The 13,459-nt window shown below is 48.3% G+C and overlaps 5 protein-coding genes across 5 annotated transcripts, besides 7 other annotated features; all 5 read right to left on the bottom strand.

Annotated features, from left to right (window-relative positions):
* Window positions 1-1,309, bottom strand: Tc00.1047053509507.49 (mitotic cyclin, putative; the record flags this gene model as incomplete). The annotated part of the gene is made up of 1 exon (XM_802483.1): window positions 1-1,309. A coding segment is annotated over one exon (1,309 nt), but the record flags the coding sequence as incomplete, so codon positions are not given.
* Window positions 1-13,459: a sequence feature (heterozygous, non-Esmeraldo-like haplotype).
* Tc00.1047053509507.40 (hypothetical protein, conserved) lies at window positions 1,888-3,162 on the bottom strand (the record flags this gene model as incomplete). The annotated part of the gene is made up of 1 exon (XM_802482.1): window positions 1,888-3,162. One exon carries the CDS (start codon window positions 3,160-3,162, stop codon window positions 1,888-1,890), a length of 1,275 nt encoding a protein of 424 aa, XP_807575.1.
* Window positions 3,418-3,440: a microsatellite.
* On the bottom strand, window positions 3,616-6,156 carry Tc00.1047053509507.30 (hypothetical protein, conserved; the record flags this gene model as incomplete). Its single annotated transcript, XM_802481.1, has 1 exon — window positions 3,616-6,156. One exon carries the CDS (start codon window positions 6,154-6,156, stop codon window positions 3,616-3,618), a length of 2,541 nt encoding a protein of 846 aa, XP_807574.1.
* Window positions 6,188-6,224: a sequence feature (AT_rich).
* Window positions 6,257-6,314: a sequence feature (T-rich).
* Window positions 6,258-6,423: a microsatellite.
* Tc00.1047053509507.20 (hypothetical protein, conserved) lies at window positions 6,477-10,754 on the bottom strand (the record flags this gene model as incomplete). The annotated part of the gene is made up of 1 exon (XM_802480.1): window positions 6,477-10,754. The coding sequence occupies one exon, from the start codon at window positions 10,752-10,754 to the stop codon at window positions 6,477-6,479; it is 4,278 nt and encodes a 1,425-aa protein (XP_807573.1).
* Window positions 10,791-10,813: a microsatellite.
* Window positions 10,948-10,981: a sequence feature (T-rich).
* Window positions 11,263-13,266, bottom strand: Tc00.1047053509507.10 (hypothetical protein, conserved; the record flags this gene model as incomplete). Its single annotated transcript, XM_802479.1, has 1 exon — window positions 11,263-13,266. One exon carries the CDS (start codon window positions 13,264-13,266, stop codon window positions 11,263-11,265), a length of 2,004 nt encoding a protein of 667 aa, XP_807572.1.

Here is a 13,459-nt window from a genome sequence, read left to right as displayed (position 1 = left end):
CGTGCACGCCTCCGGATCCCACGGCTGGATTGCGACTCAATGCAGCCCTTATCAGCGGTAGGTGCGACAGCACTTCCTCACACGGTCGTCCGGTTGGGATATCGAAGCATACGCGGCTCATGTAAACAGCGGCTGCGGCAAGTGAAGAGAGTTTGTACTGTCGATAATGCGTGCGAATAGCCAGAGTAGCAAGCACGTACAGAAGACAACTGCGCTGCGCCTCACTTGGAGCGGTGTCTTGCTGCAGAAGAATCCCCATACCCACCGCACTGAGCGTTGGCAAGACCACATCAAACCCAACTTGGGCAAACAGTTGGCACTCCGTAGCGACCAACATTTCAACTGTAAAGTGGTCTGCACCGTAACGGACTAATGCGTGAAGTGAAGCCGGAAAAATCTCCTCCTGCTTCGATGCCAGAAGTAATGCGGCACAACCCACAAGGTGAAGTCGCTCACGCTTTACCGCAACCTTTGCCAAATAACGGTCAACAATAGCCACAGCGAGGAAGAATGTCTCCAACTTCAAATTCACCGCCATGGTGACTTGAAGCAGCCATTCCGCGTGAAGCTCGCGCATCGAAAGCGTCACCTCACGTTGGACCGACGAGATCAGTGAAGCATGCGGGGGCTCATCTCCCATCGCAATCAAGTCGTCCAGCATGAAATTATAGTAACGAAAATCAAATGGAACTGCACCTTCTCCGGGTGCACGTATACCAAGCACCGCATGACAGAGCGATTTAGAGCTCGATTCGTGGACAAACATGACATCCTCCAACCTCTGTCTCGAGCATGGGCCCAACTCCTGCGCATACTGCATCATAAACCGAATAAAATCTGGCTCATCCAGAAGCATTGCAAGCGAGAGCCAACATTTAAAATCACTCAAGGCATACTCAAAACCCGTGCAGAGTTCACGGCGTCGAAGGTACAAAACCTCCAGTACGCGGTAGCTCAATGGAGCATCACTAAGAACAAACTCCAATCTTTCCCTAGTCTCCTCAGAGGCAGAAAGGAAAAGACGTAAAAGCTCATGCTGAAGAAGCTGACGACGTCCCTCTGCGCTGTTGCCACAAAGAAGCTCAACGCGCGATAGCGCATTCTGCAAACCCCTTCGCACCTCATCATAATTCAGCTGAGTGGAAGTGTCAGACCTGCCGCTTGCCACCTGCCGTGCCATCTGTTGTTCCGTTTTGCCTCCTAAATTCTGTTGCGGTCGCGGCAGGTAAAACCCCTTTCCATTAGAAAAAAATTCCAAATTGATGTCTATTGTCCGCAGGCTGTTGTTGCCATTGCTGCTAAGATTCATTTTTGAAGTATTTTATGTATTTGTGATCTATGATTTTCTTTTAAAACAAAAAAAAAGGTTTTTATTATCCTTCTGCCGCAGTTGCTGCTGCTGCGCCCGCTTGAAAACAAACAACACGCACGCACGCAACAAAATAAATAAATTTAGCTCCTATGAATATGAATTCGTCAAAAGTTTCCCTCCCCCCTCCTTCGCCTTCTCTTATTCCTTCCGTTGCGTGAAATGATGAACAGAAGTCAAGCCACCGTGGGATTTGTCGCTTATATCGCCCTCTTTGTTACAAATATTATTGGATAAGTTTATATTTATATAACCACTATTTATTTTTCTTTCTGGGAGGCAGCAATAATAATAATAATAATACAGAGAAGGCAGCAGTGGAATGAAGGAGCAAACACACTTACAGAGAGAGAGAGGGAGAGTGAGATTACAGAGAAAAATTCATAAAACCCCACTGGAAAAACAATAAAGACGACCAAAATTTAGAAGCGATAGGCTCAAAGTAAAAAATTTGCGCCACTATAAAGAGAAAAATAAAAAGACTGAGAAAGGGGAAAAAAAACAACGGTGCCATACTGCTAAATACTCAGCCTGTCCACAGCCTCTAAACGAGACCAAAACGTCTCTTCCTTAATACGCAAAACAACCCTTACTTTGAAACTATGTTCCTGTGACTGCCCGCTTCTGGGCGCGCCAATGAGGCCATCCACAGACATCGAAAAGCCATTCGCAACTAGCAATGCCATGTCGGCAACTATCGCTCCGCTTTGTATCACCACATCGGCAAAGTACGATGCCGCCAAAATCTCAACGGGCATCAGCTTCCCCATTCCAAGCCGTTTGCTGTAGCCAGTGAAAGCGCGTGCCACTACCTGTGCAGAAGTGGGCACCAGTGAGGACGATGAGGACGGGTAAGCACGGGAACCGATAAGAGAGTCATACAATGCCTGTGGCCACTGTGGAAGAGCGTCTAATGGCAACAGCTCCATTGGTCGTCCGTGCGCACCGCCCACAATATAATTTGCCGCAAGCGGGTCAAAAAAGGCGTGTTGTTCAGAGCGCTGATTGGGTGGATACACCAGACGCGTGTTGCCGTCCGCCTTTATCGCACCACCAGCAAAAAAAATACGATTCACTTTGGCTCGAAGATCAGAATGCCGCTGCAGAAACTCCGCTGCGTCTGTCAATGGTCCAAGCACCAAAAACGCCGCCGTTTGACTCGACAAATAATTCGACAGCGCAACATCAAAGAATTCGTATTGTCCGCTAATGCCAACACTCTTACCATGACTACTGGTTGGAGTGGACAGAGGCACACTGTCCAGCAACTCGGATGCACCGAACAAGGAATCCGCCTCCAACATCAGGCTAGGCATAATCACACGACGGTATGTGCAAGCGGTCGTATTTGACGCTTTACCGCCGCCCATGGAAAAATCAATTTCATCATCATACCCAGCATTCACCTCCGCCACACTGCTTCCATAATACACGGGGATATGATACTTTAAGGAGGATTCCTCCTTAAGCATGGCGAGGAACGCAACCGTGTTGTCATACGCGGCGTTGAGGTTAAAATTCCATGCGTTTACTGTTAGCACAATCATCGCAATCGACACATCCGAACGCTTCGCAAGATGTCGCAGTGCCATGAGAGCACCTGGCGTGGGTTCCATAAACAACACCGCTCTCGCAGGGTCCCTCACCTGCTTTCTAATTCCCCCAAAGGCATAAATAACAAAAAATAAAAGTGCGAGGAAATAACACCCAAACACAACCAGCCGCAGGGCTTTGATTTTTCGCGGCTGCGGCAAATCCTCCCACCGCTTCTGCCACTGCCGCAAATAATCCATGAGGCCCGTTTACTTTCTTTCTTCCCTTTTCTTTTTTCCTGCCGCAGTCCGCTAAAATCAGTATGATTTATTTATGGCTGATTGCTCAAATACCAACAAAACAACACGCCGCCCTCCACCAGCCAACAGTGCAGGCAGAGACAGTTTTTTAAAGCTTCCTACAAATCAGTACATCCATGAGAACAGGAAAAACCCAATAGGAAAAAAGTCACAGAAAAAGAGAGGGGTAAAGAAATACGGATACACACACACAAAAATAATAATAATAATAATAATAAATGACACTAAAAGGAATAAACAACTACTCGGCATCTCATACAATTTTTTTTTTTGTTGCTATGTCCTCGTAGGACGGTCAGGTGTTCCCACGCACATGCGGGAGGAAGGGAGTGGAGGCAAACGGCATACGACAACTGGTACGCCGCGGGAGGCCTATCTCTCTCCCCCTCCTAATTACACACTTGGCATCACTTCCTCCTGATCCTCTGGAATAGTTGCAAGTGTTCGCATGTGCTGCAGCATCTGTTGGTTTGTCACAATAAAAGACCTCATTGGGCGGCTAGCACCGTCTGCATCCAAGGAAGAGGACGACGCCGCCGCAAACACCCGCGACACGCACCCGTGAAGACGTGTGTTGCGCAGCAACACCTCCATGCAGACTTCTGCAAGCAGCTCACCCTCGTGTCCGGAGTCTGCAACCATCGATCGCACCGCACCGCAAACATCGTCGAGCTCACGCTTCCAATTATGTGCGAAGGCATCCGCAGACTCCAAAAATTTTGCCGGATCCCTCTCCGCAGTCTCCTCCTGCTGCACGACATGGTAAAGGAAGGGAAAATACATCCGCAAAAGAGCATCCACATACCCACTTCTCTGCGTTCGCTCAACCTCTTCAAGCGCTCGGTAGTCCTCTTCAAGTGATGACGAACCGCTGCTCAAAAGAAAGTCGCTCCATCTGAACATAATGCAGCGAATGTTGTTTAGCAAAAATGCAAGAACGTACATCTCACGAGTCTCTGGATGCGTCGCGCCTCTCTCAGCCAATTGTTGTCCTACGTCCCGCAGCAAGCGCAGAACTTCCACTCGCATGAAGTTAAGATTCCCTGTAAGCACTGCGAAACGGGATGCACTGTCCGCTGCATCAGACACGCGTTCCGCTTCAATCGCACGCCATGCAATACGTTGCAACTCCGAAAAATTAATCTCATCCGCATTATTCATGCTCTCAGCACTTCCATTCACTTCATCCACAGAGTTCGAACGGAGTGACAGCTTGCTTTCGTCAGTTTTCTCATCAAATCCACAGCCCGAGCTGATCGTCACGAGCGACAAGGCAAACGCCGCGTATTGCTGACTCAATGGATGAATACACCTCACCCACTCACATTCCGTACTACCTTGACGGCGCAACAGAACACGCGAAAGACTCATAACATCAGCCGATCGTAAAGAAAGCATCTGCCGTTCATAGTTCCGCTGAAACGCCGGCCACAATAATAGCAACAAGGAGTCATAAAATCCTTCAAGACAGCTGAGCCGCCTTACATCCTTCATAAGTGAACGAAAGTCATGACAGAGACGAATAAGCAGCAGCAAACCGTAACAGTCGTAACGACAATTTGGATTGACTGATGTGTGTGGGAACTGGTCACGCATTGCACGGGTAACAGAGCCACCCGTTTGACCAAGCATCACTTCAGACACATAATCCACAATGAACTGAATGGTGGGCTTAAAAACGTCAACAAAGATGGACATATCACCGGAGAAAAACGCAAAAGTAAAAAGGAACTCATGTGTCACAGCGTCGCACAGAAGCACATTTAAGGAGCGAAACGTCTCTTCGTAAAAATGTAGCCTCCGCTTAGCTCGTTCCAACAGAGGCACCAAAGGTGGGCTGAGCACTTCGTTCAGGATGGCGGCACGCTCGCCCAATTCAAATACGGTTGACGGTGTCACCCCCTGTGACTCAATAAGCAAAGGAAGAACATACGCAACGGGGGAAACCCCGGCATTTACGGTTTGGGTGGATTTCTCCATCGCATTTAGACTCATCACATAGTGTCGGAATCGGTCAAGGTACAACTGCGACATAATTTCAGTATACTCGCCCCGCAGCTCATCATACAGCGCCTTGGCAATGCGGTATGGCAGAAGTACCGGAGATTCAGGGTCCATCTCGCCATTTTGATGCGGATGCCGCAAAAGGGGGACGGCGGCTCGAAGGAAGTGCACATAAAATGCGTGAGGCTTTAAAACGTGCTCCTGTTGAACATACACATTGGTGTTCCTAACGCTAAGATAAGTCAATTTCTTTGAGAGAAACCGCTTCGTCTTCACGCAGGCATGAACGGTAAGGCGGTCAAGAATCTCCAGTTGCTCGGCGTAAATTCGACACGCGGCGAAGGAAATAAGTGTCTTTGCGCCGGACTCAATTTGGCAGCTCCCCTCTTTACGGTAACGCAGGAACATCAGCAATTGCTGCATGCTCAGCTTGAACTGCGGCCCGAGCTCCTCATCATTGGAGTGAATAATAATGCGCACCACGTCCGGTGGCACAATAAGACGTGACGCAACATTCCACACCGCCTGCTCTGCCTTCCTCGCGTGGGTAAGGCTGACCCCAATCCGCTTCAGCCGTTCACGCACATCTCCAATGTCGTGCTGAATCGACTCCAGATTGACAATAAACCGCTCAAGGATGTGTTCGATGCCAGCGAGAGACTCATCACAGTCTTGCATCTGGAGGTGCAACGATGGTACCGCGTCGTCGCCAAGGAACGTCTGAACAAAATCATCACACAACTCTTGAGACACACGACGGCTCAACTCCGCGTCAAACGTATTATTGCATATATTTGCCTCCACCAAAGCCTCATCGAGGTCCACGTGCGCCAAATCTTCCAACTCCTCGGTCGTAAACTTCGTTGCCATTGTCCTCAAGTTGCAATAAAAATCATCCCCCATACTGGCATGTGGGGTTTCAGAACACATGCGTATGTACAAAAGAAAAATCACACAAAAGAAAAAAATAAATAAATAATTATTAATTACAATAATAACAGCATAATTACAATGTCCCAATAATTGCAGGAAAAAAAAAAAACATGCACAAACACAAACAAAAAAAAAAAAATCAAACAAAAAAAAAACCCAACCACTGGCCATCCAACCAAATGTACAGGAAACAACGGCAAAAAAAAAAAAAAGACACCCACACAGAGATACAGAAAAAAGATAAGAAATCCAAATAACAAATAATAATAATAATAATTCCACCACATAATCCCCATCATCTCGTGTTGTCATTGTCTCTAGCAAGCAATTTCATTGGCAGACCGCATAACGGCCTGAAGAACAGCCTTGTCAAAATCTTCTGCCTGCACTGCGTCCAGCCGCGGAAGTTGCTGTAGCACAATCCCCCACATGGTTGATTCCGCTCTCGAGATGGTGGCAGCCTTGTGGGATGCAATTATTTTTGAAAATGTCGTCAAGCTTGGCGGCAATGGCGTCTGCAAAAGCGACAACGACGCCTCAAAACAATCGACTCGAATTTGCTTTGTGCGTTCCACAAGATATAACGTGCCTGGTACCGCCGCCCGCTCATCCAAATCATTCTCCTCAAATATACAAAGACCCAAGTAACGCCGTAAAAAAGTGGTGCAAAAGAGACGTTCGCTCTGCACCGTGTCAAGAAAAAGTGACGGCCAAGACGCGGCATTACGTAATATTAATGCTTCTAACTTCTCATCAGGAACAAGTCGACGCGCACACGAAAGCAGCACAGCAAGAATTTGAAAGGGCAACCACATCGTTGCACGTAGTGGCACACCAAACAGCCCCACCAACTTTCCCTCCTGGACCGGAGAACAAACGTAACGACCAGTAAACCCAGTGATGTGACTTAAATGACACTCCACGACGCCATCGTAACCCACATGAGGTCGAAATTGTGAGGAAATCAATCCCATAAGTTCAGCATACATGCAGTTGGCACCCAAATTGGAAACCGCCCCTATTCCCGCTGTACCACTACCATTCTTTACGCTACTACTCTTACCATCAGCAGCAATAATACCCCTGCTGCCGTTGTTGCTTTTTTGAAGTTGCTGGGGAATGACGGTGTTGTTCCTGTTCTCAGCTGTGGATGATCCCTTAGTGAAGGTGGAGAAACCGTCTCTAGAAAAGGGCTCACCACAGTGGGCCTGAGACAAAACCCGTTCAACCTCTTCCCGTGCCTCACCATATATTGCCTTATAAAAGACGCATAAAACGCCACGTTTTCCCTCACTTTTTCCACGCCCCCAGAAAGCATATTCAACATAATTTGATATTTCAAGAGCAAAAAGTCTCGCCGGAAGACGCAGTACAACCCTCCATCCCTTATTCTCTGGTTGTATGACAATTGATTTTTCCAGCGGTGGCAACGGTAATGCAAAATGTGTCTGGCACAATTTGTATATCCATTCCAAGGAGGCGGTTCGCAGTTGCTCATGATCCTCCAAAAGCGGTGGATCGGCAAGATGAAGTTCTCTGCGATAGTACCTGTGAATAATATCCCCAACAGAACACAGCTTACCGAGTGAAATGACTCGAATGATGCTTTCTTTGGTCCCGGTCGCAAGTTCCTTGTCGTGGACTCCTCTCACTATCAGCAATTTACGTTTCACGTCATATTCATGAATAATCTTCTTCATCCCAAGCTTTTGTGCAAGCACCTCTTGATAGTCCTCAATCGTCCTCGCAAACGCCAGACTGGTGGGAACCGCCTTTCCCTTGCCGAGCGCTGCACGGAAGGATTCACCTTCACCTTCACCAGTGATTTTTTCCAAAAGCGCCTTTAATGCCTCGAACCGCGACGACCCCACCGCCGCGTCCAACACCGTCACATTTTCCACGCCACCGGAAATCTTCTGCAGCTCCCAGCGGAAGCCGAGTCTCTCAGTGGTGTCTTGACACCGAAAGAACGTTTCCCCCTCTCCAGTAATAAGTAAAAGAAAAGTATGTGCCCGCTGCAGCAGGTGGACTAGCGGTAGCGCTTCGGGGAACTGTTCCGCCAAAAATGTCTTGGAAAGCATCTCTTTCACCGGTTCGTTTTGGGCAAAAGTAGCACTACAAAGATTAATCCTTACGCCATCAACAATTTGGAGCTTCAACGACGCCTTCGATTCTTTTTGTAGCAACATCACGCTATTTTGTAAAAATGCCGTCACAAAAGCCCTGAAAGAAATCGATAAACTCTTTTTAATCTCCATAAACGCAAATGCCATTGTCTCAATAGAAGGGACTTCGATATCCCATCGTGCGGCGTACTGAGCAAAGCAACGCCGCACCTCTTGGAGAAAGCACTTCTCCTTTATGTGCGTCTCATGGGTCTTCTCATCCCCGGAGTAGAAAGACAAGACAAATTCATTATTTTGCACCTCTACTGAAGCACTCTTAATGGTGTAACAAAACAGTGGATCATGACGTAGAATGGCCTCAATGATTCCTCGCGTCAGCCGCCATAGGTTAAAAAAACATGGTGACAGACGCTTCAAAGGCCATTGCTTCGGGTCTTTGGAGTAGCGTTCAAGAATGCTAAGCAATGCGTAATCTTTTTGTTCCATTTCCAGCAAACCCGAAAAGCGAATTGAAAAAAACTCATCTGAAACTAAAGGTATGGGGATCCGAATACGCTTTATGTAGTGTGGCGCTTTATGCGCTGAAATTCCAGCAAAGGCTCGCCACAAGAGAAGAGCTGAGGCTCTCTTGTTGTTATGAACGAAAATAGAAGCAAAACATGGAGATTGACTTCGCCGAAGACGCTTCACAAATCGTTCAATCCCCTGCAGTGAGTCCATCTGTTCAAACCGAAAAAGAGTCCGACCTGACGCATCCGAATACTCCACAACATCCTGACTAAACTTCCCTGAGGCAACGCCCATAGCTCTAAGTGTGGCTTCCATGTCAATAACCTCCACGACAAATGAGGGGGTTGCCTCAGCGTGCTCATTGGAAGTCTTACGTGACTTCGATGGGCCCTTCTCCTCCTTCTTTGCCTGGGAATTACTCGAATTTTGGGTGTTCTTTTGACCATGATCCGTCGGCTCCGCAACCGCAGAACTTCGCTGTGGTGTGGCCACGTGCCATGGAAAAAGCGTCGATAACGCCGTCGCAGCTGAACTGAAACCACCCACAATTGTCGATACACGCCCACCAGCCGTGACGGCCAGATGATATCCAAAATGCAAAGATCCAACAGATGCCAGCATCATCGCTCTTGTGCCAAATTCCAGTGGCAGACACTCCTGCAGAAATAAAAAAGGATTAGGGTATTTCAAACAACGCGGTGCCATAGGAACCGTCACGGGGTGACCCCATTCACTTAGCCACGCATCGATACCAACTCGCCCACAACTTGCAACAAAATCCTCCGCTTTTGTCGGGGCTAATTGGCCGCACAAAATGTCACAAGAGACATGAAAAAGCAAAATTTGAAGAAGCGGTTGTGAACAAATTGAACACAAAAGCGTCGAAACAACCTCAGGATCCCTCAAATTTTTCGTACGAACAAAGGACCCCGCATCTTCCAATGAATTGATTGCAGAATCATCTAGAATCTCATTTTCTTGGCATACTAATTCATGGCACCTGCCTTGATGCATAAGGCCGCCTCTGTCCCTAAGCGTCATCAATGGCACGTCACACCTCTCTGTGTTTCCCGCATCATCGTGTATCGCCCATTTGCCCGCAATAACACCAAAGGCACTCGCATCCTCCCTTTCATAACGGAGGAACTCCATGTCCACTGCGTAGGTTGTGGGACATAGCAAATTTCGCAGTACCGGATCCTTTGAAAAAGCGCCCCCCGTTTCCCCCCATATTGTTCCCTGGGGGAAACAAATACCGCTATATATGGAGGCTACAGGCATCGCTGTTGTAAAAAGCAACTTTGCTTCTTGAAATGAGGCCAGAGCAAACTGTTGGCCTTTCACCTCCGCATCACGTCGCAAAATCCGTAGGGCCTCCCGCAGGAGATCGCACAAGGATTGCACCGATGGCGACTTCGATACATCCATGATGTGTCGTTCATTTCTATAAGGGTCCCACGCATCAGCCTCATAAACTGAACAGTGTAATTCCCCTTTACGTTCCCCCTCAGATCTTACCTTAGCTGCCACAGCTGCTTTAGTGGGTAATGACGATGACGAGGATTCCTCCATCATCATCATCATCACCATCGGGCCCCAGATGCGTAGACGCACCTGAAGGTCGAGACGGTGAAGCAGGTTCCGCGTCGCCCTCGCCCCCTCAATGCATCGCCTGACTGTGTGGCAACCCTTCACCGCATCCCCATCCCCGCACTGCTGCAAAAGATGTACCGCCGTCCGCTTCACGTTCTCCGTCACCGCGTCAGAGCATGTGCCCCGCACACCCGACACAAGAACAATCTCAATGTTTTCCTCGACAAACCAGCTAAGCGAGCCCTCAATCATCGGCTTCTTTACCGGAATGAGGTCAATGAGAATGCTTTGCGAGCCGAATGCCCGCCTAAATATCGCATCCGTAGACACAGCTGCACAAAAAAGGGACGAGCAGCACCTCAGCATCCCAATTCCGCGTTTATGTGATGAGAAGAAACACGAACACACACACACACACACACACAGAGACAAAACACGGGCTCGTTAAGGAAGTGAGCAGAGAAAACCTGCAAATACTACTACGAGGAAATGAAGTAAATTTTCCTCTCTCTTTTCCCCCCACCTTCGCCCCACTCATTTCGCTCAATTATGACGGTAGAAGAAAAAAGAAAGAAAAAAAAGAAAAGAAGAAAGGCACACACACACAAAAAAAAAAGTAATAACGCAGAGAGAAGGCTGTCAAACAAAAAAAATAAAGTCACTAGCTGCTGCTGCAGGCAAAACAACAACAAGACATTAAAAAGGAATGCGTTTAATAAATAATGATAAACAAATTGCTGTCACCTTGTTCCCCGCTGTACATGTAACTGTAATGAACTGCAACCCTCGCTCACTCCCTTCATCACCTCTTCAGACAGAGAATTCACATTTTATTTTTCTTTTGCCTTTTGCGCACATGTGTGTAATCTTCACTTCAGCCTGTGACATCCCACACAACTTCGTCAATTGTGAAAAACAACTCATATGGAATGCACATCAACGCGTCTCTAACAGCATCGATCGACTTTGCCTTCTCAAAATCCCTTGCCGCCGCGTCATAATGCTGAAGTGCCTTGTTTGCAAAAGATCGTCGAAGCAACACCGTGGGATCACTCTCATCCTCGCGCAGCACAACGTTCAGATCCGCCAACGCTCCCGCTGCATCACCGAGACGCTGTCGTGCTTTCGCTCGCTCGTCAAAGAAAAACGATGGAGGGTTAGGGTGAGAGTTGATGGCCTTCGAAAAGGCCACCTCAGCAGCATCATAATTCCGCCCAGAGTGCAGATATGCCTCGCCAAGAGCAAAAGAGTAATCAGCCTTGTCATTTAGCAGGGGCTGAAGCGTGGCCGCCTGCAACAAATCATCCACCGCATCCTGAAAGGCGTGCAGCGCATAGTGGGAACGGCCACGCAAATAGTACAATTCCGCACTCTCGTGGCCAAGTTGCAGAATAAGTGAGATGTCGGTAAAGACCCCGGCGTAGTCCCCCAACGTGTACCGACAGTCCGCCCGCTGAAGTAAATACAAATAATTTGTCGCATCCAGTGAAACAGCCTCGTTCGCGTATTCCAACGACTCCGAATGTCGGCCGAGTTTACTTAGGACAACAGAAAGACAATGCAATGTTTGTTGATCATGAAAGTTGTGCTTGTGGACCGCCCCGTGCAGGTCCATATATGCGCCATGCAAATCACCATACTCAATGAGTGCAACGCCACGACGAAAATAAAAAACAGGATTTTCAGGATGAAGATGAATACATCGTGTAAACGACTCCACCGCAAGGTCAAAGTAATTCAGTTTGCAATACACAAGTCCAATACACTCATGTACAAGATCATCATCCACCCCAATTTCCAGTGCCCGTGTAAAGCAATCAAGAGCGGCAAATGACTCGCCTTGTAAAAAGTGCAACAGACCAGAATGCATCCATGCGGTACGAAACGTGGGATTCAGCTCTACACTTCTTTCCAGCTCCCTCTTCGCCTCATCATAGCGGTTCTCCTCCATAAAAGCCAACGCCTTGGAGTAGTGATACGATTCCCGTGAGGCATCCAAGCCAATCGCCTCATCCAGGTCTATGATGGCTTGTGGGTACATTTGGAGAACAATTTCCGTGTTTCCACGAAAAAAATGATTTACGGCTCGTTTTGCGCCTTTAAGTACGGCATTCTCAAATTGCTTGAAAGCATCCGCCATGGAACCCAACTGAAAAAGACAGACACCAAGATTGATGTGGTAATCGCTGCTGAGACCATCAAACTCCAACGCCCTCTGAAAATTCTGCACCGCTGTCTTGTACTCCTCACGTTTAAACCGGGCAATGCCGAGAAGATTATGCAACGCTGCAGTTTCTTGCATTTCCAGGCCTTTCGTCAACACCGACTCTGCACCGTTCACATCCCCCGCGGTCAACTTGCAGGTGCCCAACGAAATCAGGGTTCGGAATCGCACGTTTTCTGTCATGCGACCCGTAACTTTTTCCCCCAGCGCAGCCGAAAAAAAATTCTGAGCTAGCGCCCGGCTGCCCTGCATCAAGTAAGAAATGCCTAATTCATACAACCACGTCCCGTTATCCGGTTCAACTTCCGCCGCCCGCGTGAAGTCAATGATGCTTTCAGTAATTTTGTTCATCTTGCGCAACACGTTTCCACGGGCCCCATACGCCGCTGCAAGTCGACGACGGTCAAAGCCATGGTCCTCCAACTGTATTACCAGCGAAAAGTCCGATACGGCGTGGTCGTAGCGAGACAGCCGTGCCGCCAACTGGGCGCGAAAAAGCAGCGCATTGACAAAAAATGGTTTGTACGTAACTGCCAGCGTCAAGTGCTGCATCGCCTCCACGGCCTGCTCATGCGTGTCAACCTTCAGTGAGCGGGCCTTCTCAAGCTGTTCACGGGCGAGGCGCTCCCGCAATTCACGTGCCGATGCAGTCATCCCCAGCAAGGGTCAATCCACCCACGCACGCCTAAAGCAACAAAAGAGAAAAAGAGGGAGAAAACAAGAAAACGCGCGCAAAATGACAAGATGTGAATACACCCCGTTAAAGTCAAATAAAACGATGAGCGACTGCGCCTCTCTTTCTTCCCTCAGGCTTTTGACCCCCCCCCCCCCAAACCCCCCCCAAAAA

This window comes from Trypanosoma cruzi, genomic scaffold (assembly GCF_000209065.1).
Source record: "Trypanosoma cruzi strain CL Brener 1047053516027 genomic scaffold, whole genome shotgun sequence".
NCBI classification, from domain to species: domain Eukaryota; phylum Euglenozoa; class Kinetoplastea; order Trypanosomatida; family Trypanosomatidae; genus Trypanosoma; species Trypanosoma cruzi.
Note: the sequence above shows the minus strand (reverse complement) of the source record. Positions and strands in the feature narration are given on the sequence as shown.